The following is a 15,881-nucleotide window of genomic DNA, read 5'->3' as shown; positions in this document are numbered from 1 at the left end:
TGCACACCACCACACTCAGCCTAGTCTGGGTCCTAAAATCCACTGCAGTGCTATGTACCTGAGTGCTACTCAGAATTCATTAATAGTGGCAGAAAATTGTATCTCCAGTGCCTCCATTAAAGTAGCTCAGCACTTTTTTCTGTTCCTGTGAATTTTCTCTATCCAGTATTGTCATCTATAATTTCCTTTCCATACAGATTACTTTTCTCATTCACAAATCTCTATATTCCAGGTGATATGTTTCCCATATTTACAAAAGAATCTATGTTATGGCTCTTACATCCCCAGTGCACTCTCCTTAGAATCAAAGGCAGAAGGGTCTTTGCTGCTTGCATTATTAAAGCAGTGAGAGAGACGTGCTAAAATCCCCCACAGATCTCTAGTTAAAACTCTAGCTCTGAAAATGATTCCTTTCCATTTAGCAAAACCACTGTGTGAACACCACTGGTGGGCTACAATGGTTGAGCTGGGTAGTCATTTTCCTACTGTTTTTTTTTTCTTTTTTTTTTTTTTGTGCTAGAGATTGAACCCAGGGCCTTATGAATTCGAGGCAAGCACTTTAGCAACTGAGCTACATCCCCAGCCCCCTTCCTACTGGTTTTGCAGAGTAGAGATCACTTCCTAACAGTCACCCAACTAAACTTTAGAGTCACCCAAAGAATTTGTATTCCCAGACCATGCTAGAATCAGCACTGAGTGCTCTTAAGTCTCTGATAATTCTCTCAAGAAGGAGAGTTAATAGGAAACCATTCTTTCAGCATTTCTCCTGTTTTACAAAAGAGATGAATAGAAGTTGCATCAATAGAAACATTATATTCTGCTGCCTGGAAAAATAGCAAGTGCTCTCCTGACCCAGTGACACCTGAGTCTTATTTTCAGTGTGGAGATGAGTCTACATATGCAAATTAAAGTGGCATTAATGTACCATGCCATGTTTCACTGCTGAGGAACAAATGCTGCTAGGAAACAAAATGAAGACTGAAATCAGGGACTCATGAGATAAGCATAACTAAAATGAGATGTATTCTTCCTGTTTCTTCAGCAATATGGCACCTAACTGCCAAAATAGACACATCTGATACCCCTGAGGCAGGAAAAGAACAGAGAACATATATAAACTTTTTCTCTTTGAAAGAGGCTGGTTATTTTCCATATATAACATTACACATGTGAAATATACAGGAAGCCATCATTACCCACTGACTGTCATCCAGTTGTTTGAGGAGAGATGCAAGGTGGGAATTCTGTCATCCATGAATCTCCCTTAAAAGAGGGCCCTGTGTAAAAACTAGCTATAACCCTGTAAACATTCTAAACCACAGTATCACAGGTTAATAGAATCAAAAGCAAGCAGCTAGGACACAGGAGGTATGCAGTAGACGTGAAGTGACTCCAGGTGTGACAAACAGTGGCCAATCTTGTGTAGCTCTCCTACCACAGAACATCTTAGCACTATGCTCATCTCTTAATGCCAGGATCGGAGGTTGCAAAGATGGGCTGAAGAGGTGACACAGAGGTTAGAATCAGAAGCTTGAGCTCAGCCCCCAGTTCTGCCACTGAATAGATCTCTACAATACCTCCCATATCTCAGGCTCTGTGGTCTGTCTTGTGGAGACAGGAGTAAAAAAGCTTGCAAACAATCAGCAAGGATGGAGAGAAAATGGACAGACGTGTGATGAGCACTGCTGAGAGGATCAGAGGGCCACGGGAGGGTGCCTGCTCTAGCCTGAAGGTTCTAGATGAAGACATGGCATGTGAAGCCTGTACATGGCTTGTACAAGTATCCAAGGGGACTGCACATGGCTGGGGTGCATAAAGTAGGGACATGCAGAAACACATCAGGCAGCATTTGGAAAGGACAGTACATATTTTGGACAGTAACAGTTTCCTTATAATACAGGTTGAGTGTACCCAGCCGGAAAAGTGGAAATCTAGAATTTTCTAAAACCTGACATTTTTTGATGGAAAAGTAAGTAGGAAATTACATGTGTGACCTCTTAAGATGGGTCACAGGCACACTAAAAATATTATATAAAATTACTTTGAGGTTATGTATATAAGGTATATATGAGACATAAATGAATTTTCTACTTACTCTTGGGTCCCATTCCCAAGATACCTCATGATGTATACACAAACATTCCATAATCCAAAATATCTGAAATCTGAAACACTTCTTGTCCCAAAACTTTTGGATAAGAGATCCTTTATCTGCATAATCATTTTCTCATAATAATGGTTTTCATGGAGTTTGAATCAATACGAAGTTATAAAACAAAAACTGGAGGGAAAAATACTCTTCTTGCTCGCCTCTATTTTGAAATGAAAAGAATGGGACATTAGGAAAGAGCAACTAGTGGGGAATGAGAAGACAAAGGCTCTCAACATAGGTGGGATATAATCCTTGACACAACACTAGACTGCCAGCCTCAGTTTGCTCCGAAATGGAGCTCTATGACATACCAGGAACCTGCCAGAGCTATCCTCTGACCTTTCCCTAGGGCAGCCCAGCTTCACACACCAAGTATAGCAGTCCAGGCAGGGAGATGGTGACAGGGCTGCCTCCACAAATGGTGCAGTCTGGGTCAGTGACCTGAACTAGCTGTGCCTCAAGCTTCACATCTGTCACACAGGATCCCTCATAGGTTGTTGTGAGATTTAACTGAGTTAACACATATACAAATATTGGGGAGAATACCCGGCAATCCATCAGTCAGTGCTCACTTAAGTAAGCATATGGCACCTAAATATTGCAGTGAAATATTCAGAATGAAGCAGTCTGAATATTGCACTACAATGTGGCCAATTGTCAGGAGAGGTTTTATCCAATTACAAGAACTATCTTTCAAGAGAAAGAATGTTAGCACAACTCTATCAAATACATGACTGTAGGAGAGAGCAGGAGAAGCCAAGCTTATTCAAACTGGCTACTTACTCTCAGGGGTGCTGATCGCTCGTTTAGTTATATGGTCAGTAGCTCCATTAGACTCTCGATCCAAGCTGTAGGAAGATGCTAGGATAAAATGGAAAAGTCTTATCTGTTTTAAAAAAAAATAACAACAAAAAAACCACCACAATATCATAGAACAAAACAAGCAAATGAGAAAACATAAGATATGTATAGCAAAATTAAAATCACTAATGTTTAAAGTGTTCTCATAGAGATGATTCAGAAAGAACTACAAATAAATGATACAATGAACAAAAACATGTTCATTCTCACTAGGATTCCAAGATATGGAAATTAAAACCATACCAGTTTTGGTCTACAGAGCTTAGCAAAGACAATGGAAAATTATAAAACCAGTGTTCCTAAGCAAGGAAATAGACATTCGTGCACCATATGACACGGATTATGGATGGTTCGATACTACTAAAACTTTTCAAATATTCATAGCCTTGGCTGGAATTAATCTTAAGGATTACCCACATACAAGGGTATATGTGCAAGGATACTTACTGTGACATTACTTACATCAAGAATTTGAAAAACATCTACACTTTCAAGAGGGCAGTAATAAATAAATATTTTGATATTTCCAAAATATTGAATGCTATAAAGTTATTGGGAGAAAAATTGTGCAAGTTCATGAAAAAAACTTTCCTATATATTATTACAAGTGTGTGCAGGGAAGCAGATTATAAAGCAATGCACACTACAATCCCAATTTTATAAACAAAACATAGGTGTTTATATGAGGAGTAGAAAGTCTGAAGGACCAAATATCTCTCTATGGTGGGTGAGTTTTAAATTTCACTCTATTTCCCAAACCTTTTAGCATAAACATGCTTGTTTTCTTATTTATAACCCTAAGTACCCATTTAATGTTATTTGTTTTAAAAATAAGAAAACAAACAATTTAAAGAGGAATGAGAAGTAGATTATTTTTAAGCCACATGCTCTAAGTCTGGCACCAACCCTAAGGCTTACCACGGTTGTACGGGTTTTCTGGGCTTCCAGAATTTAAAGTGAAAGGCAACACTCCCAGGCTCCGACTGCGATGCCTATTCTTTGATTCCACAGCTTTCTTTACAGAATTCAGGATTGCAATGGTACTCAGGGACATTGGCCTGTGGAGGACAAAATGCCACAGACACTGACTCTCGGTGCAGACCACAGTGTAGGTGGCAGTGAAACACTGCAATCTCTGCCCACATCCTTTCAAATGCATCACTCATCCACTCTCTTTCCAGTCTCCAAGGGAGGGGTGTGGAGTAAGGTGTCAGAACAAACACAGTGACAAGACTCCCACAGCTGATGCCTGATAGGGACAGAAGAGACGCCTCTGAGAATATCATGAGACTCAGCCTGTCACTGCCTCAGTGGGCTCCCTACCTGGCTTTGGGCATTAACATCTTCAGAGGCCCGGTTTCTGGTGTGTGAGGCAAAGTCATTGTGTGGCCAGTGCTAGACCCAGGTGGTGTAGGCCTGCTTGTGGCTGGGGATACAGTGGCATTTTCTTGGCCATCAGGAACTGGCATTGTGTCTAATTCCAGAGCGACCTGTTAGAGAAGATGAATGGAATCTTTATGTGCTATGAACAAGTCCATATGTAATCTATTTTAAAATATACCAGACGTGGGCAAGTACAAGTTTCTCTTCAAAACAGAGAACTATCAGCAAGCTGCCATACAGAGATGCTGTGACATTAAAGAAAAGAAAAAAAAATAAGTTTTTTGTCCTCATCACTTTTTAATTCAATATCTGCCTAGATTCCTCAGGCAGTAGGAATATTGTGCTGCTAATGCGAGCAGCAGCTAAACCCAGATGTGCCCCCCTCCCCAAGGGACAATATGCTTTTAAAAGAGGGAGCTGCAAGAAAGAATGCAACATAACATACTAAGATCACAGATGTCTAGGAATCAGTAGTCACTGTAATCAAAGATCAAATAACTTTCCCAAGTTCGCCTTATGGGCTTTCACACAACTATTTCTCCCAACTATTCTTGTGGTTTCCCAGCAAGGTCCTGTGATAGGCCTTGGGAAGGGAGTCCTCAAGCCACTGGTAGATCTATCACATTTAGCAAAGGAACACAGTGGCAAGATTCAACTCTGACTGACTTCTGGATTTTGGGGAATATTGGAAAACCCACACAGAGAGCAGCCTGGATGGCTGGTCTACATAAGGTGGGCCTCCCACCTACCTGCATGGCTTCTGCCCCGTCACCACCTTCAGTCATCCTGTTCTCACTGGCCTCTTTGACCAGTTTTTGCTCCTGGACCAGCTGTTCATTATACTTCTTCATGTCGTACTCAAGCTCTGATGCCAGTTGTTTGTCAACTGCAAAGAAATCCTTGATTTCATCCCGATAATCTTGCATCACCTCCTAAAATGAACCCAGAAGCATCCTTTAGTGTTTTCATGAATAAAAAAATAACCTGTCGGGGATGGGGTGGCTCAGCAGTAGAGCACTCGCCTACCATATGTGAGTCCTGGATTCAATTCTCAGCACCACATATAAAGAAATAAATAAAAGAAAGGTATTGTGTCCAACACTACAACTAAAAAATAAATAAATATTTTTTAAAAAAGAAATAACCTCTCAGACACAACTTGATTAATAATAACTGAGACAATAAGACTTCTATTACGGCAGCAGACTGTTTCTATTATAGTAAATAACAAGTTACTTAACATAATGGAATATTCTGAGAAAACACTAACTATAATTATACTGACCACACAAGCAGGTGATCATGAAGTGATATATTAACTAGTCCTTCTGCTCTCTTAGGAATCTTCCTGTCTATCCACCAGAGAACAGGCAATCACCCAGGTTCCTGATCAGAGAAAGACATGGCCAAGGCTCAGAGACCCTTGCAGTAGAATTGGCTGTGCATCCTATAAGCTGCTCATACATCCACATTAGCTTTCCCCACTGCCACACAGGGGATTACAACTAAGGTTCAAATCCCATTTTTTCTGAAGATTTTTTACAGAAAACCCTTTATCACATCTGGGTAAAACCATTCTTGGGTCTTAACGATGGTAGCTAGAAACAAGGGCTCTTGGCTAACAGAAACTATTTCACCTAGCACTATTAGAGAAATAAAAGAATACACTGCAGCTCTAACGAGGAGGGAAGCCTAACAAAGAGAAGGATATCCATCAACTTTTCCAGCTGCCATGAGGAGATTCCACAGATAATGATAAAGCAACCCTGCAAGGTGTCCTCTGGCAAGTGCTCAGAAATAAGAGAATGACATGATTTTCTTAAATGTAAGTACTATATTTAGGATGTAAGTACCTTTGCAACTCCACTCCACCCCATCAGTGAGGTTTAAAATAGGATAAAACAAAAATAATTGGAAATTCTCTCTCAATGTAATTTCATTGTATTCTTTTCAGTTTTAGGAAAAAACATATTATTTTATTTTATTTGGGTACTGGGGATTGTACTCGGGGCACTCAACCACTGATTCACATCTCCAGCCCTATTTTGTATTTTATTTAGAGACAGGGTCTCACTGAGTTGCTTAGCGCCTTGCTTTTGTGGAGGCTGGCTTTGAACTTGTGATCCTCCTGCCTCAGCCTCCCGAGCTGCTGGGATAACAGGCATGCACCAGTACACCTGGCAGGAAATAAAATTTGGGGAAGAAAAATACATGATGTGAACAGAATAACTCTGCTAAAACAAAAGAAAAATTGCTGCTTTTATTTTTGAGCAATTTTGTCAGTAAGGTCTGAGGCCTCATTTAGGCCAGCCTGCCCTGTTAAGTAAACATATCCTGCCCTTTCTCAGATCCAATCTTCTCCTATAGCAACTCCAGCCCAGGAATGGTGTCCATCTCAAATGGTGCCCCCTACCCATCTAAGTGCATGCTGCCAGAGGGCAGTGATTTCCTGATCACATCTGTCTGCAGCAGTGTGAACGGCAAATACCCCACATTGAATACCATAACCGACTTTCACATCATCCTTCATCAGGATGAACTAAAATGATGACTCTGTCCTTGACCTCAGGAGAGAAAGTCTTGGAAATGCAATCTAATCCCATCAGGGATATATATATGCTCAGCCCAGTGAGTCAGCTGTTTACAAACTTGACTGAATGAGAAAAGGAAGAAATAACTTTAGTGGAGCCTTTGATCAAAATTCCCCATTTGCTCCACAGCAGACACTGGTCTGGCAGGCAAATTTCTAAACAGACCAAAATAAGGTTGCTTCTTTATGTAGCATTTTGTCTTATTATTACTGCAGACAGTTACACTGGCAGAAGACACTAAGGAAAGAACTTGGAGTTAGGGGATGAAAACAACCACAAAATTAAAGTTCTTCATTTACCCTGAGATAGTTCATAAGTTCTCGCAAAGCTGGTATCTTTTTTTTCTCCAGCAGAGTTTTCAGGGAGATGATAATCGGAATAATATTTTCTATAAAATTCCTCTTTTGAACCTGCAGAAATACAAACACTATTTTAAATGTGTAAACTTCAGAAAGTCAGATAAAAACTTTTCCTTAACCTAGTTCTTTTATTATGTTTAATCTAGTACACTAAATGTTTATTTTTGACTTCTGATTATGATACTGGGAATATATAGGACCTACAGTTGTTATTTTTTTCTGACTTCTTTTAAACATTACCCCTAAATACTCAGGAGGTTTGTAAAGTAGGAGGTGGGTAAAAACTACTCATATTTCCTAAGTGGAAAAAAAAAAAGTAAGAAATATGTTGTATAACTTGACAAACATTTTAACAAGTGCTAGGTACTTATGTAATGCTTGATTAGTGCATGAAATATTTTGCAATAAATCTTAGAATTAAAAGTATTCATTACAGTAGTCCACATATGTAATATTTACCCTTCTAAACCTGAAAAATACTTTTTGTTTTCACATAAAGTCATTAGTATACATTTCTTGCTTGCAAATACTCAATTAAAAAAAAATCTTATCAAAGTCCCTAAAATAGGAGGGAAATAGGTATAAATATGAACAATTTAATAATAAAAATGAATCTAATAAGATTATAAGTTTAGCAATAGTCTTCAATGTGACTTAGAGTATCATCAAGCATATTTTATGTCCCAGATACACAGCTAACTTCTGAGGATAGAGAAATGAAGTCCAAAATTCCTGCCCTCAGGTTGTTTCTAGACCAGTGTGTGTGTATGTTGTGATAAATGGTACAAGGTGCCAAGTGCACAGTGTTAAGAAACTCATGTATGGAGAAGGATCCCTTGGAGGGAAGGGGGGTAATCGGGAATGTATACTGGAGGCTTCTTTGAGAGATGACACTTAGGATGTGGGTGGGATAGTAGAGTGGATTGGGTGCTGCAGACGGAAGAACCAGTGTCAAAGGCACATAGCAGGCGGTACATCTCATATCTGAGGATTGGAATGATCAGAGGTGATAAGGGAGGAAACGATTAGGGCAGGGAAAGGCATACTAAGAGTTTTGTAGTCTTAAAGGAGAATCAGGGTTTTTGTTTTTTTTTTTTTCATTCCGAAGATAATGGGAAGCTATCAATGTAGTTTTTAAAGATGCCATTAGTGAGATATAATGTTTATAAAATAAATTTACCTATTTTAAGAGAATAGTTCCATGAGCTTTGGGTGAAGTATATACTGAGCAACCAATACTACAATTTACTCATGATCCATTCCCCCAAAAGTTTCCTGCCACAATTCAGTCTATCTGGCTCTAGGTTATTTGAAGCAGGAGAATAAAATTATCACATTTATACTGAAAGAAAATCTGCTCTGGTAGCAACATTGGGCTTAGCTTGTGACTGACAGAAACCAGAGACAGCCTTTGTGCTAAGAAAACTACTGGATTTGGCACAGAATTAAAAAAAAAAAAAAAAAAAAAAAAAAAGAACCAGGGGAAATGCAAAAGAGATAGATTTGTAAGATTAAGCCAACAGGATCTCTCAGCAAGTAAGAGGTGAAAAAAGTCTATTCCTTTAGGGTCAACAGTCTTTAGGAGTCAGGTGGGAAATACAAATTGGCCATCCAAGATAGGCATAAGAACTCAGGGTCTGGTAAGGACTATGGAAACTCAGCTCTTTCCCAAAGTCAGTCAAATTTCACCCTGGTCAAACAAGCACATGCCAGGCATACCAGACTCCTGCTCTGCATTCTGCTGTATCATCAAGTTCCCCTTTGGATAATTTCGTAGACAATGGTTCCCTTCTCTACAACAGACTGGGAGAAGGAAGAGGCTAATATCAGGAAAAAGAAATGACTAATTGGTTGTGACAGAATAAGTTTGAGACACCTGTGGTACAACCAGATAGGTGAGAGAAATTGAACTCAGGCTCACAAGAGAAACTGGAGCTAGAAACCTGTTGAAAGATCATCATCACCTGGGCAAGAGTTAGAGCCTCTGGTAAGAATGAGAGCAGTGCCCTAGTAGAACACCACCAAGATCATTGGGGAAGCCCAGAGGTGTGAGCAGGTCTGCTGAAAGAAGAAGTGCACACACACCTGGGAGATGAGCTTTTTCTGGGCTTCCTGCATGACTACGTTTGCCAAGGCCATGTCATCTTCTTCCATAAGGAGATCCTTATCTGGTTTAGCTCTCATTGCTAAAAGCTTGATCTCCTTTGAGCTGAGGACCTCAAACGTATCTGAGAGTAACTCACTGGCTTCCATGTCCAGGGGCAGGATGCCATCTGCGAAGCATGCTAAGAAAGAGCGCAAGAAACCAGCTTCTGAGAAACATGTTAATTTACAGCACTGGGGGTTATCTGGGGCTGTGAGGGAGGTCTGCATGGAGTACAGCTGATAGGGAGTGTGAACAAAAAGATGAATCTTCCTACAGTACTGGTCTACTTGCCACAGGACTGCTATTTCATTTTCAACACAGCATTTCTTCTTTTTCTTTTTTTTTCCTTTTGAGACCAGGTCTTACCAAATTGCTTAAGACTTCACTAAGTTACTGAGGCTAACATTGAACTTGAAATCCTCCTGCCTCAGACTCCCAAGTTGCTGGGATTACAGGCATGCACCACCATACCAGGCTCAGTATTTCATTTTTTAAGCATACATTTTACCCCCAAAACACCAGGCCTACCCAAAATACTAAGGCAGATTTTAGAAGTGATGTTGAATCGCTGCTCATCTGTGAAGTGCTCTAGAAGAAATTTGTAGATTTTCATTCGCCTCTCCTTGTTTGTCTTTCCTTTCAGTGAAAACAGCCGCTTCTCTCTGTGGCAGAACAGCACAATTTTAGGGCATAAAAGTGTGGGAAACAAGGATTTAAGACAGCATTTTTATAGCATCCTACAAGCTGTGTACCAAAGGCTCCAGGACAGTAATGAGAATGTCTTCACAAACATTCCCCTTTGGACTCTGTTCTTACAACTGTATTTTCTTATGTTATCCTGCCAAGGAAAGTGATGTCAAAATATATACCCAGATTACGACCTGGTCCAAACTTGCATTCAAAACCGCCAAACATCTCCTGAGCCTCACCCAATTCTTACTGAGACAAGGACAGCATCTATGCTGCTTCACTGACCTCTCTGACTGAGGGAATTTGTTATACTTCTCGTGCTTCTCATAGTTGTTGAAGTGAAAAATACACTCAATGAAGTGCTGAAAGAACATGACAGGGTTCCTCTTCAGTAACAGGTGAGCCAGGCAAAACTCTCCAAATCTGCAAAGAAGGAAAAGACAAATGAAGGAAACCCATTTATTATTTGTAGACAGCTTCTATAACTATACTAAGAACTCATCAAAACAGAAGAATGCTAAATAAGGGTCAGGAATTCCAAATCCATCCAATAAACAGCTTCATCAGATCAAAAGTAAGGAAGAAATTTCATTTGTTTTGTCTGTCTCTTCTAAATGCTCTCTTTTGAATCCAAGATCAGTATAAAGACTTCCTCTATCAGGTTTCTTTCAAAATTCTAACAAGGCATTACTTTCCACCTATATTTTGAACAAGGAAAAACAACTAACCCAAAACTGTTTCTTCAAACAGAGGCCAATGGTCCTCAAGGCTATTGCAGTGACAATGGTCACCTGAAAATAAATACCTGCCCTTCAGTTCCCAATTTCAAGTTTATTGTTCACAATACTGACCAAAAAAAAAAAAAAATGAGTTTAGTAACTAGAACTTTATTCAAGAATGAGATTAACAACAAAAGTGTCATAAATTGGGTCAGCAGGGTAAGTATTCCCACAAAACCTGACTCTTACTGAGATTTGGGATCACCACAAGCTCTGGGCACTCTCCTTTCACCCATGCTTACAAATCTGGCAGAGGCTTCCAATATTCATGTACAATGCTTCATATCTGAGAGATGCCACTGGGACTGCAGCAAAATGAAAGGCAAAATTCTGATGGTTTCCAAAGCCAAATGTAATTTCTAAAAACCCAAACTGTCTACCTAAAAGCCACCTGACCATTTCTATCTTACTATAATGGTAGGTGAAAAAATGACAAAGCTTTGGGTGTTCTTACGGGTCAACCAGAGACTATGTAGGGCTTTCTGTGGTTTATTTACTGCTGAGACAGTGTTTTAATTTCATTCCAGAGCTCAAATGCTACACAGGAGGACTCCTTAGCTCTCCACTGGAAAGGAGCAAACAAGGACGATCCAGACAGCTTGAGCCTGACCTTGTAAAGCATTAGAACTTTGCAGGCGATTTACCTTCCCCTAGTCGTTTTCCTCGAGTTAAGGTTCAACATACACATTAACAAGTCAGAGAAGGTGAAGGTTCAAATCAGTCTGTATCCACAACACATACATTAACAAGTCAGAGAAGGTAGTTTAGAAATTATGATGAAAGTAAACCTGACTAAAAATTCTGCTGCAGATAATCACACTTTAACTATTCACCTAGTATACAAGACAGTACTCTGACATAAATATATGAAAACAAAACAACTAAAGAAGTGACTGTATTTAATAAAAGTAATTCTCTAAAGAGAATTCACTTAAGTCCAGCTAGAAGCACCAGTTTGATCTAGGCAGTCAGAATACTCTATACAAACTATGTTGTTTAGGAACCCAGATTTGAAAGGTAAAGGTAATCTTTCTCAAAGGATAAGTTTCATATCAGCACAATTCACAATAGCCAAATTATGGAATCAACCCAGATATCTGCCAATAGATGAATAGATGAAGAAAATGTGGTGTGTTTGTATGTGTGTATGTATACATATAATGATTTCCTTTTACAAGGTTAGCCCCCCCACCCACACACACAATAGAGATTTACTCAGTAATGAAGAATGAAATAATGGCATTTGCTATGATGGATAGAAATGGAGAAAATCATGCTAAGTGAAATAAGGCAGACTCAGAAAATCAAGGGCCGGATGTTTTCTCTATGTGGAAGCAAGAGCAAAACAAAGGAGAGAATATCAGATATTATGAAGACACCAGGAGGAAAAGAAACAGCAATAATAAGGCTGGGCCAGAGATGTGAAGGACCTACTAGCAAGAGGAGCTTGATTTTGGATTGAGAGCCAGGAAAAACAAGGATGGAGGAAAGAACTTGCCTCCAGTTTCCAGTAGAATTCTGGTAGAAATGGGTGGGAGCCCCAGGTTCCACCCTGAGTAGGCACATGCAGGCCAGATCAGGAACAGGAGTTCAATAATAGTAGCCTTTGTTGAGCTTCAGAAGGGCATGTGATTTGGGAAGAAATGAGAAAGAAGGCTGATTTTATGTTTTCTACAAGCTGACAATAGAAGTGAATGGACTATATTTCCCCTGTAGCCTTTTTGGGCTCTTTGATCTAGGTTTCAATTCTTAGTAAGAGGATAATGATTTCTTTTTACAAGGTGAGGCCCACATTTCCCAGCCTCCTAGTATTTTCATTCATTCATTTAATACATGTTCACTTAAGTTTTAAGCTCCCTTTCAGGGTAAGTCCTCTGTTCCTCAGGAAGCCTGTACCATAGTGGGTAAACAGATGTTATACATGAAATCAGTACAAAGTAAGTTGGCAAAAGTACTCTCAAGAAAAAGAAAGCTGGAAGTGGGTGCAGGAAAGGGAGGGGAGTGAGGACTGGCTATTGGTTAAAACAAATGAACACGCTGTTCTACCTGATTCAGCTGATAACATGCAGCCTCCCTGGTTACAGATCCTATATCTGCCTACTCTGCTCTCTACTTCCTGGTATGTTGTTCCTAGTTTCCTTTCCATTCCAAACCCCAAAATGAGACTCAGAATGTCTGCAATGCTCATATTAAGAAGTTCATGGGACATTCTAATTTTTCACTTTCCTGACTTCACCGTTTTCAGTGACCCCACATCTTACTCCACATCGCCATTATACTGCCACATCCTGGACTGTGTCACTCCATGCTACCTTGCCTTTCTAGCTGTGTGATTCCCTTACCTCTTTTGACTTACTGTGCAACTTCACTAAATCCTCTAGAAAGTCAAGTACTTCATTTTTCTTCCAAACTAAGCTGCTATCTTTTCTCTCTTTTCTTTTTCAATGGCATAATACATTAGATAATTTATTTATTTAGCCTTGAACTCTGCTGCACTTCTGTTTCAATTGGCCCAATAACCATTCTATTTGCTAAATGGCTATTACCCAATGGTTACTGAACCACAAGGCCAACATCCATTGGGCAGAGGAGAAAATGTATCACATGATTCTGCAGCTTTGAAATTTGGGTTTATAAGACCAATTAAAAATGTCATATTAATTTGCTCACACCAGAACCTTTATGAAATCTGCTGGATCAGATAAATAAATAAGGTTTGCATTGGTATATCCATATTGAAAAATTAATATAGTTAATGTAAAGTAGAAAAGTCTGAACTTTAACCTAAAAATCAGGAATGAGACTGTTTTAGTCAGCATTTTTGCTGGTGTAACCAAAAGACTTAATAAGAACAATTTCAGAAATGTTATTTGGCAATCAAGGTTGCAGAGGTCTCTGTACATAGATGGTCAACTCCATTCCTTGTGGCCTGATGTAAAGCAGAACATCAGAGAGAAGTGTGTGGTAGAGGAAAGCAGCTCAGAACTTGACAATCAGGAAGCAGAGAGAGCATTTTTCACAAGATTCAAAATATATACTCCAAAGGCATGCCTCCAGTGACCCACATCCTCCAGCCATACTTTACTTGCCTATAGTTACAACCTAGTTAATCCTTATTAGTAGATTAACACACTATTTAGGTTAAGGCGTCATAACCCAAACATTTCACTTCTAAATGTTCCAATATTGTTTCATACATGAGCTTTTGGAAGGCTTTTAGAAGCTGAAAATTCTGGTCCACATTTGAACCATTATTTAAACAAACCCAGAATGCAGAAATAAAATGGAAAGATTTAAGAGGGCAGTATTAAATTCTTAAAAAGGAGCTGATAATCTTACCATAGTATAAGGTATCCTTATCTGGTTTTCTTTCTGATTGATGCTCAGTACCTGTATTCATTGGTTGTGCATATATTTTATGCACTAATCAATGTTCTCTTGGAAAATAAGCTTAAAAACTTTTAATACACATTTATTTTTAACCATTACCTAAAAACATAAAAATTGTATCTATGTACTGGGTACCATGTAATGTTGCAATGCATGTATATATTGTATAATGTTTAAATCAGATAAAATGTATCTATCACCTTTTTTGTTTTTTTTTTTTACATGCACATATAGAAACTGGCAAAAAATGGGGGAAAACAAGGAAATACAAGTTAAGCAATCAGTCTTACTCCCAGACTCATCATCTAAGAGCACAACACTTCTAATTATGCCTGCCCCTGGGCTGTGCACTGCACTGTACAAAGACAGTCACTCAAATCAGTGTTGGGAAGCATTAAAAAGGTGGGAAGGAGTGGCATGGCTGTTTCATTCCTTTCTCAATTATAATACAATGAAAAAGAAAAAAACCATAGCCCTAGTTTTTTGCTTCTGGCTCTAGACAGTATTAATTAGAACGTTAACCTTCTGCTACTTTGTTATGTTAAATGTTCCCCCTTGGAAAATTACACCCAAAGCTTTAAAAGGGAGCAGAAATTCTTCTGTGGAACTCAGACTAAATTATTGGTGGCTATATTTAGAACAGAGGAACCCATTATTTTAAGCTATTTTTAGTTAATAAATTCTACAAAGATCTTTTCCCCAATGTGGTGGCTTTTGCCATGGCATTCAACACCCTTCTTTTCAATTATAGACTAGCTTTAAAAAGAATTATTCATACAACAATCTAGGGTAGCAAATTCTATCAAGATCACTTCTCGACCCCTTGAAAATAAATTTTTAAAATGATTCAAGTATAAGAATTAACAATTGGCAAAGTTAACTCCCCACTCCTTTCCAATTCTCAAGAAGCATCCATTTCTAAGGAATCTTTAAATAAATTTTAAATAAACTAAGGAATCTTTAATTAAACTCCAACAGGGGTTTCATGAGGTACATGCTATGGAATGTTTCTTTACATTAATAAAATTATCTTCCTTTTAACAATTTAACCATTTCTAAGGAATCTTGTAATTTGTACCCTCTATTTTACATTGTGAAATTATCTTAATTCCTAGAATTCTTACAGTTTCTGCACTGAAAACAAAGTCCAAATTCTTTATTAGAACTAACATTTTTGGGGGGAGGGGCTTAGAAATCAACAGTTAAGTCAAAAGTTGATGGCTTCTACCTAAATGTGACAAAGGCATGTAATGTTCTTTAGTATTCAAGGAGAGCAAATGATGTTAGAAAAGGAAGTCAATGCTGAAATTATTTAGTGGTGAGTCTGAACACATTTAGTTTGTTTTATTTTTGTTTTAACAAAGATCTGTTATATAGTTCAGTATTTTAAAAATCTACCATTTTTTTCTGATAACTACCAAGAGCTCACTAAATCCTAAATAACTCAACTCTAAGCCAATTTGGAAGAAAAGAAATCAAAGGCATAACAGAAATTAGGTAAACTGTTCAACTGTCTGACATGCAAAGGAA

The 15,881-nt window shown here is 38.7% G+C and overlaps 1 protein-coding gene across 1 annotated transcript in view; it reads right to left on the bottom strand.

Moving 5' to 3' along the window:
• Positions 1-15,881, bottom strand: part of Ncapd3 (non-SMC condensin II complex subunit D3) — an 82,273-nt gene that overhangs the window by 3,023 nt on the left and 63,369 nt on the right. Inside the window, exons 26-33 of the mRNA XM_076846148.2 lie at positions 10,468-10,605; positions 10,021-10,154; positions 9,432-9,631; positions 7,287-7,397; positions 5,146-5,328; positions 4,337-4,503; positions 3,932-4,071; positions 2,936-3,013 (exon numbers count right to left, since the gene is read on the bottom strand). Of these exons, the coding sequence (XP_076702263.1) occupies positions 2,936-3,013; positions 3,932-4,071; positions 4,337-4,503; positions 5,146-5,328; positions 7,287-7,397; positions 9,432-9,631; positions 10,021-10,154; positions 10,468-10,605 (1,151 nt within the window). The remainder of the gene's footprint in view (positions 1-2,935; positions 3,014-3,931; positions 4,072-4,336; positions 4,504-5,145; positions 5,329-7,286; positions 7,398-9,431; positions 9,632-10,020; positions 10,155-10,467; positions 10,606-15,881) is intronic.

This window comes from Callospermophilus lateralis, chromosome 2 (assembly GCF_048772815.1).
Source record: "Callospermophilus lateralis isolate mCalLat2 chromosome 2, mCalLat2.hap1, whole genome shotgun sequence".
Taxonomy (NCBI): Eukaryota; Metazoa; Chordata; class Mammalia; order Rodentia; family Sciuridae; genus Callospermophilus; species Callospermophilus lateralis.
Note: the sequence above shows the minus strand (reverse complement) of the source record. Positions and strands in the feature narration are given on the sequence as shown.